Genomic DNA, 8,756 nt, shown 5'->3' on the forward strand with positions numbered 1-8,756 from the left:
AAACCCCAAAAATGCTATTTTTTACCCCAAATCCCCTCACGAAGCCCCCAAAATGCTATTTTTTACCCCAAATCCCCTCACGAAGCCCCCAAAATGCCATTTTTTCACCCCAAAACCACAACTTTCACCTCACATCTTCTCCAATTTCCCCTCCAACTCCCCAAGAATACATTTTTAACCCCAAATCCCCTCCCAAACTTTTCTTAAAACTATGATTTTTACCCCAAAGCTCTTCACAAACTTCTTAAAACTACGATTTTTACCCCAAATCTTTTCACAAACTCCCCCAAATCCCAACTTTTACCTCAAATCCTCTCCAGTTCTCCCGCAAATGCGACGTTTTCACTCCGAATCCCCCTCACGAACCCCCAAAAGGCACTTTTTTACCCCAAATCCCCTCAACAAACGGCACCAAAACACAAACTTTCACCTCAAATCGTCTCCAATTTCCCCTCAAACTCCCCCAAAGTGTTACTTTCCCCCCCTGAAAACCACAACTTTTCCCTCAAATCCTCTCTGGTTTCCCCCGAAAGTCATTTTTACCTGAAATCCCTTCACAAACTCCCCCAAAACCCAACTTTTCCCTCAAATCTCCTCCTAATTCCCCTCAAACTCCCCAAAAATGTGATTTTTTACCTCAAATTCCCTCCCGAATGAGTCCTGGGGGGTCTCAGATGGGTCCTGAGGGCTCCTAATTACCCGCACTAATTACCCCCCCCCCCCACTCTTCGCTGCTCAATCGTTTCCTTTAATTGGAGGGGGGGAAGTGTGAGGGAGGGAGATCACGTGACGGGGCGGGGGCCTCCTAGGGAGGGGGCGTGGTCTCGGTGACGTCATCCTGGATCCCACAGCGGAGATTGGCGGGAACAGCCACGTCTGAGGGTTTGGGGGGAAAAAGGGGCATTTGGGGTAAAAAGGGGGAGTTTGTGGGGAAAAGGGGGTAAAAATGGGGGGATTGGGGTAAAAAAGGGGATTTAGGGGGAAAAGGGGGGGATTGGGGGTAAAAACAAAAAAGGCTTGTGGGGAAAAGGGGGAAAAAAGGGGCGATTTGGGGTAAAAAGGGGATTTGAGGGAAAAAGGAGGGATTTGGGTAAAAATGGGGGAATTGGGGAAAAAGGGGGTTTGGGGGGAATTGGGGTGAAAAAGGGGGTTTGGGGGAAAAGGGGGTTTTGAGGTAAAAAAGGGGGATTTGGGGTAAAAAGGAATTTGGGGGGAAAAGGGTGTTTTGAAGTAAAAAGGGGGATTTGGGGTAAAAAGGAATTTGGGGGGAAAAGGGGATTTTGAGGTAAAAAAGGGGGATTTGGGGTAAAAACGAATTTGGGGGGAAAAGGGGATTTTGAGGTAAAAAAGGGGGATTTGGGGTAAAAAGGAATTTTGGGGAAAAAGGGGGTTTTGAGGTAAAAAAGGGGGATTTGGGGTGAAAAGGAATTTTGGGGGAAAAGGGGGTTTTGAGGTAAAAAAGGGGGATTTGGGGTGAAAAGGAATTTGGGGGGAAAGGGGGTTTTGAGGTAAAAAAGGGGGATTTGGGGTGAAAAGGAATTTTTGGGGGAAAAGGGGGTTTTGAGGTAAAAAAGGGGGTTTGGGGTAAAAAGGAATTTTGGGGGAAAAGGGGGTTTTGAGGTAAAAAAGGGATTTGGGGTGAAAAGGAATTTGGGGGGAAAGGGGGTTTTGAGGTAAAAAAGGGGGATTTGGGGTAAAAAGGAATTTGGGGGGAAAAGGAGGTTTTGAGGTAAAAAAGGGGGATTTGGGGTGAAAAGGAATTTTGGGGGAAAAGGGGGTTTTGAGGTAAAAAAGGGGGATTTGGGGTGAAAAGGAATTTGGGGGGAAAGGGGGTTTTGAGGTAAAAAAGGGGGATTTGGGGTGAAAAGGAATTTTTGGGGGAAAAGGGGGTTTTGAGGTAAAAAAGGAGGATTTGGAGTAAAAGGAGTTTGGGGGGAAAGGGAGTTTGGGGTAAAAAAGGGGAATTTGGAGGAAAAAGGAGGGATTTGGGTAAAAATGGGGGAATTGGGTAAAAAGGGGATTTGAGGTGAAAAGGGGGGAAATGGGGTGAAAAGGGTTTTTGGGAGAAAAGGAGCTTTGGGGGTAAAAGGGGATTTGGGGTGAAAAGGGGGGAATTGTGGTGAAAGAGGAGATTTGGGTAAAAAAGGGGAAATTTGGAGGAAAAGGAGGTTTGGGGTAAAAAAGGGGAGTTTTGGAGTAAAAAGTGATTTGGGGGAAAAAGAGGTTTGAGAGAAAAAAGGATTGAGGGGAAAAAGGGAGAATTTGAGGTAAAAAAGAGGGGTTTTTTTGGGGGGTTGCGGGGGGGGGGGTGTTTGGGGTCCGGAGGGGGTGAGTTTTGGGGTGAAAAGCGGTGTTTTTGGGGCCTCACCCATGAGCCGCGGGCGCGGCAGCTGCAGGTTCTCCATCAGCGTCACGAAGGCGTCGGGGCTCAGCGTCAGGCGCGGGTTGTGGCGCCGCTCCTCACCCACCGTGGACACCGAGTGCCCTGAGGGGGGCCCAGAGTCACCCCCAGACCCATAAGTAAACCCCCGGACCCATAAGTGACCCCCAAGTGCCCCATTTTCCTCCTTTCAGGGCCTTTCGACTTCCTCTGATCTACTCAAAAACGCCCCCCAGACCCATAAGTCACTCCACCTGGACCCACAAGTGACCCCCCAGACCCATAAGTGACCCTCCAGCCCCATAAGTGATCCCGTAGACCCATAAGTGACCCCTCCTGCCCCACAAGTGACCCCCAAGTGCCCCATTTTCCTCCTTTCAGGGCCCTTCAACCCCCTCTGACCCACTTAAAAAAAGCCCCCCAGCCCCACAAGTGACCCCACAGCCCCATAAGTGACCCCTCCTGCCCCATAGGTGACTCCCCCAGACCCATAAGTGACCCCCAAGTGCCCCCCCCCGCCCCACAAGGGCCCCACAAACCCCCATTTTCCTCCTTTCAGGGCCCTTCAACCCCCTCTGACCCACTCAAAAAAGCCCCGCAGCCCCACAAGTGACCCCACAGCCCCATAAGTGACCCCCAAGTGCCCCCCCCGCCCTATAAGTTCACCCCAAACCGCGAAGTGCCCCCTCCTTGTAGCCCCATAGCTGCCCCCCAACTGCCCCTTCAGCCCCATAGCTGCCCCCCAACTGCTCCCACAGCCCCCCAAGTGCCCCCTCAGCCCCATAGCTGCCCCCCAACTGCTCCCACAGCCCCCCAAGTGCCCCCTCAGCCCCATAGCTGCCCCCCAGTTGCCCTCCCCGCCCCACCGCTGTAGTCGTGCGCGGGGTAGACCAGGCAGCTGTCCGGCAGCGTGAAGATCTTCTCGTGCACTGACCGGTAGAGGGTGCGGGGGCAGCCTGGGGGCGTTACCATGGCAACCGGTCACCATGGCAACCGCTTCCCATAGCAACCGTCACCATGGTCCTTCCCCAGTGTCCCCCAGTTTATTCCAGTCCACCCCAGTGCCCCATAGAGCCCTCCCAGTCCATCCCAGTGCCCCTTAGACCCCTCCCAGTCCTTCCCAGTCCATCCCAGTGCCCCGTAGATCCCTCCCAGTCCATCCCAATCTCTCCCAGTGCCCCTTAGAGCCCTCCCAGTCCTTCCCAGTCCATCCCAGTGCCCCTTAGACACCTCCCAGTCCATCCCAGTGCCCCTTAGACCCCTCCCAGTCCATCCCAATCTCTCCCAGTGCCCCTTAGAGCCCTCCCAGTCCTTCCCAGTCCATCCCAGTGCCCCTTAGACCCCTCCCAGTCTCTCCCAGTGCCCCTTAGACCCCTCCCAGTCCACCCCAGTGCCCCTTAGAGCCCTCCCAGTCCATCCCAGTCCCTCGTAGAGCCCTCCGAGTCCTTCCCAGTCCATCCCAGTGCCCCATAGAGCCCTCCCAGTCCATCCCAGTGCCCCATAGATCCCTCCCAGTTCATCCCAGTCTCCCCCAGTGCCCCTTAAACCTCTCCCAGTCCATCCCAGTGCCCCTTAGACCCCTCCCAGTCTCTCCCAGTGCCCTGTAGAGCCCTCCCAGTCCATCCCAGTCTCTCCCAGTGCCCCTTAAACCTCTCCCAGTCCATCCCAGTGCCCCTTAGACCCCTCCCAGTCCTTCCCAGTCCATCCCAGTGCCCCGTAGATCCCTCCCAGTCCTTCCCAGTCTCTCCCAGTGCCTCCCAACTCCCTCTCAGTGCCATTTAGATACCTCCCAGTGCCACTCAGACCCTCCCCACTCCCTCCCAGTCTCTCCCAGTACCGTTTGCTGCCCTTCTGCTCCCTCCCAGTGCCACACAGACCCCCCCCCCACTCCCTCCCAGTGCCTCCCAGTGCCTCCCAGTCCCACCCTGCTGGAAGTCGGTGCGGCCGCAGCCGCGGATGAGGAGAGCGTCTCCGGTGAAGGCCATTGAGGCGTCGTCGAGGACGAAGGTCAAACAGCCGGGGGTGTGCCCGGGGCTGGCGCGGGCCTGCAGGGACTGGGGGGGCGTCACGGCACCGCGGGGCACCCCAAAACCCGCTGGGGGCCCTCAGAGTCCCCCAGGATCCCTTTAGGGCACCCCAAGATCTTCTAGCACCCCCAAAACCCCTCTAGGGACCCCAAAATCCCTTTTTGAGCCCTCTAAGACCCCTTTTGAGCCCCCCCCAGGACTGCTTTAGAGACCCCCAAGATCTTCTAGGACCCCCCAAAACCCTTCTAGGGACCCCAAAACCGCTCCGGGGACACCCAAGTCCCTCAGAGACCCCCCAGGATCCCTTTAGGGCACCCCAAGATCTTCTAGGACCCCCAAAACCCCTCTAGGGACCCCAAAACCCTGCTGGGGGTACCCGAGTCCCTCAGAGATCCCCCAGGATCCCTCTAGAGCCCCCCAAGATCTTCTATCACCCCCAAAACCCCTCTAGGACCCCCCCTGGAGCCCTTTAGGGACCTCAAGACCTTTTGAACCCCCCAAAACCCTTTTTGAGCACCCCAAAACCCCTTTAGAAGCCCCCAAAGCCCCTTTAGAACCCCCAGGAGCCCTTTAGGACCCCCCAAGACCCCTTCTGAGCACCCCAAAAGCCCTTTAGAGCCCCCCCAAACCCCTTTAGTACCCCCAGGAGCCCTTTAGGGACCTCAAGACCTCTTTTGAACCCCCCAAAACCCCTTTTGAGCACCCCAAAACCCTTTTAGGACCTCCAGGAGCCCTTTAGGAACCCCCAATCCCCCTTTAGAACCCCCCAAGCCCCTCTAGGTCACCCCAATCCCCCTCTAGAGCCTTCCAAGCCCCTCTAGGCCCCCCTAATCTCCCTCTAGAGCCCCCCAATCCCCCTTTAGTGCCCCCCAAGCCCCTCTAGGCCCCCCTAATCTCCCTCTAGAGCCCCCCAATCCCCCTTTAGTGCCCCCCAAGCCCCTCTAGAGCCCCCCAATCCCCTCTAGAGCCCCCCAAGCCCCTCTAGGCCACTCCAAGCCCCTCTAGAGCCCCCCAATCTCCCTCTAGAGCCCCCCAATCCCCTCTAGAGCCCCCCAAGCCCCCTTTAGAGCCCCCCAATCCCCCTCTAGAGCACCCCAAGCCCCTCTAGAGCCCCCCAATCCCCCTCTAGAGCCCCCCAAGCCCCTCTAGAGCCCCCCAATCCCCTCTAGAGCCCCCCCCAAACCCCTTTAGTACCCCCAGGAGCCCTTTAGGGACCTCAAGACCTCTTTTGAACCCCCCAAAACCCCTTTAGTGCCCCCCAATCCCACTCTAGAGCCCCCAATCCCCCTTTAGAGCCCCCCAATCCCCCTCTAGTGCCCCCCCATCCCCCTTTAGCCCCCCCATAACTGACGAAGGCCCCGAAGCGCAGCTCGTCCCCGTCGCCCAGCAGGATGTCGGCGCGGGCGCCGCTGGCGCGGGAGATGGCGGAGCGGCAGCCGAGGGTGCGGCGCAGAGCCCCGGAACCGGTGACATGGTCGGCGTGGCAGTGGGTGTTCACTTTGGGGGGGCGGAAAAACCCAGATAGAGGGGTCACATCCCTCCCTATAGGGGACACAGGAACCCCCTCCCCTCATAGGCAACACCCCCTCACCCAGAAGTGACTCATGACACCCTTTCCCCCTATAGGGGACCTTAGACCCCCCCTTTCCACCCATAAGTGACCCAGGACCCCCTTTTTCCCCTATAGGGGACCTTAGACCCCCCCCTTTCCACCCATAAGTGACCCAGGAACCCCTTTTACCCCTATAGGGGACCTTAAACCCCCCCTTTCCATCCCATAAGTGACCCAGGACCCCCTTTTACCCCTATAGGGGACCTTAGACCCCCCCTTTCCACCCCATAAGTGACCCAGGACCCCCTTTTACCCCTATAGGGGACCTTAGACCCCCCCCTTTCCACCCCATAAGTGACCCACGACCCCCTTTTCCCCCTATAGGGGACCCAGAACCCCCCTTTTTCCCCTATAGGGCACCCAGGACCCCCCTTTTCCCCCTATAGAAGACCCAAGACACCCCCTCCCCACCTATAAGGGACCTCAGGACTCCCCTTTTTCCCCTATAGGGCACCCAAGACCCCCCCTCCTCCCTATAGGGGTCACCCCCCACCCATAAGTGACCCATGATCCCCCTTTCCCCCTATAGGAGACCCACGGCCCCCCCTTTTCCCCCTATAGGGGACCCAGGACCCCCCTTTTTCCCCTATAGGGCACCCAGACACCCCCCCCCCGCTCCCCCATAAGTGACCCCATGGATTTGGGGGGCTATGGGGGGGATCCCCGTGGATCAGAAGGGGCTCATTGGGGGTCACAGAGGGGTCCCCATGGATCGGGGTGGGGGGATGACGGGGGGGGTCCCCACGGATCGGTGTGGGGGTTATGGGGGGTTCCCCGATGGATTTTGGGGGGGGTTCCCCACCAGCGTAGCGCAGGCGCAGCCCGAGCTCGCGCAGCAGCCGTGTGTCTCGCGGCACCGTCTCGAGCACCGGATCGATGAGGACGGCGTCGCCCGAGCCCGCGTCCGCCAGCAGGTACGAGAACGAGCACGACGACGCCTCGAAGAGCTGCGCGGGGCGCGCGTCACCCCAAAAACACACCCCAAATCCCTCCATCGCCCCAATAAACCGCTCGGAATACCCCAAAACAGCTCCAAAATCCCTCCATTGCCCAAAAAAACCCACTCGAAATACCCCAAAACAGACCCCAAATCCCTCCATCGCCCCTAAAAATCGCTCGAAATCCCCCAAAACAGACCCAAAATCCCTCTATTTCCCCCCAAACAGCCCCAAAATCGCTCTATTTTCCCCCAAAACTACTCGAAACCCCCAAAACAGACCCAAAATCCCTCTATTTCCCCAATAAATCACTCGAAATACCCCAAAACAGCTCCAAAATCCCTCCATTGCCCCTAAAAATCGCTCGAAATCCCCCAAATAGACCCAAAATCCCTCCATTGCGCAAAAAACCCACTTGAAATCACCCAAAACAGCCCCAAAATCCCTCTATTTCCCCCCAAACTACTCAAAACCCCCAAAACAGCCCCAAAATCCCTCCATTGTGCAATAAATCACTCAAACCCCCCCAAACAGCCCCAAAATCGCTCCCTTTCGCCCCAAACCCCCATTCATTCCTCCCCCCCCCCGCTGACCCCTCTCTGACCCCACCGCCGCTTCCACTTCCGGGTCTCCATCCCAGTCCATCCCAGTGCCCTCCAGTCCATTCCAGTCCCCTCCCAGTCCATCCCAGTGCCCTTCAGTCACTCCCAGGTCCCACCCCAGTGCCCTCCAGTCCATCCCAGTGCCCTCTAGTCCATTCCAGTCCATCCCAGTGCCCTCCCGGTGCTCTCTAGTCCATTCCAGTCCCTCCCAGTGACCTCCCAGTGCCCTCCCAGTCCATCCCAGTTCCCCCCTCCTTGCCTCCCAGTCCATCCCAGTGCCCTCCAGTCCATCCCAGTTCCCTCCTCCTTGCCTCCCAGTCCATCCCAGTGCCCTCCAGTCCATCCCAGTTCCCTCCTCCTTGCCTCCCAGTCCATCCCAGTGCCCTCCTAGTCCCCCCTAGTCCCTCCCAGTGCCCTCCAGTCCATCCCAGTGCCCTCCCAGTGCCCTCCAGTCCATCCCAGTCCCTCCCAGTGCCCTCCACTCCATCCCAGTCCATCCCAGTTCCCCCCCAGTTCCCCTCCCCCACCTGCCGCAGCAGCAGCCGCCGCCCCTCCCCCCCCCCCGCTCCGGTCCCGAAGCTTCGAGCGGCCGCGAGTGTCGCGACAGTCGCGATCGTCGCGCGGCTCCACATGATGGCGAGGGAAGGGGGGGGGGGAAGGACAGGGGGCAGGGGGCGGGGCTTAAATAGCACCGATGGGCGGGACTTGAGCAGGGGACGTGGCCTGAGAGCCGCCCCTCTGCAGCCCTTAAAGGGGCAACGGCCTCGCGGTGGGGCCCACGCTTAAAGGGGCAACGGGGAGAGGAATCTGTGGGGCAGAGGGTGGTTGTGGAGTGGATCTGTGGGGCAGGAGATGCATCTATAGGGTACAGAGTGGATCTATGGGGCAGGAGATGCATCTATAGGGTACAGAGTGGATCTATGGGGCAAATCTATGGGGTAGAGAATGGATCTGTGAGACAGGTGGCGCATCTATGGGGCAGGGGGTAGCTGTGGGGCAGATCTGTGGGGCAGAGGATGGTTGTGGGGCACAATCTGTGGGGCAGAAGGCGGGTCTATGGGGCATGGTGTGGTTGTGGAAGGGATCTGTGGGGCAGAAAACGGATCTATAGAGTATAGCGTGGATCTATGGGGCAGAGAATGGTTGTGGAGTGGATTGATGGGGCAGGAGGTGGTTGTGGGGCAGATCTATGGGGCA

The 8,756-nt window shown here is 57.9% G+C and overlaps 1 protein-coding gene across 3 annotated transcripts; it reads right to left on the reverse strand.

Annotated features, from left to right (window-relative positions):
- Nucleotides 1-717: 717 nt before the first annotated feature.
- On the reverse strand, nucleotides 718-8,215 carry ETHE1 (ETHE1 persulfide dioxygenase). 3 transcript variants are annotated; one of them, XM_054052618.1, is made up of 7 exons: nucleotides 8,087-8,215; nucleotides 6,822-6,966; nucleotides 5,759-5,904; nucleotides 4,305-4,434; nucleotides 3,247-3,336; nucleotides 2,369-2,485; nucleotides 719-876 (listed from the first exon to the last, which is right to left on the reverse strand). In XM_054052618.1, the coding sequence occupies exons 1-7, from the start codon at nucleotides 8,189-8,191 to the stop codon at nucleotides 806-808; spliced, it is 804 nt and encodes a 267-aa protein (XP_053908593.1). In that variant the 5' UTR covers nucleotides 8,192-8,215; the 3' UTR covers nucleotides 719-805. The 3 variants fall into 3 exon arrangements, with proteins under 3 accessions (XP_053908592.1, XP_053908593.1, XP_053908591.1); XM_054052617.1 differs by lacking the exon at nucleotides 8,087-8,215 and having other exon boundaries at nucleotides 718-876; nucleotides 4,305-4,425; nucleotides 6,822-7,147; XM_054052616.1 differs by lacking the exon at nucleotides 8,087-8,215 and having other exon boundaries at nucleotides 6,822-7,132.
- Between the last annotated feature and the right edge of the window lie 541 nt (nucleotides 8,216-8,756).

The sequence above is a fragment of the Cuculus canorus genome, chromosome 35 (genome assembly GCF_017976375.1).
Source record: "Cuculus canorus isolate bCucCan1 chromosome 35, bCucCan1.pri, whole genome shotgun sequence".
Lineage (NCBI taxonomy): Eukaryota > Metazoa > Chordata > Aves > Cuculiformes > Cuculidae > Cuculus > Cuculus canorus.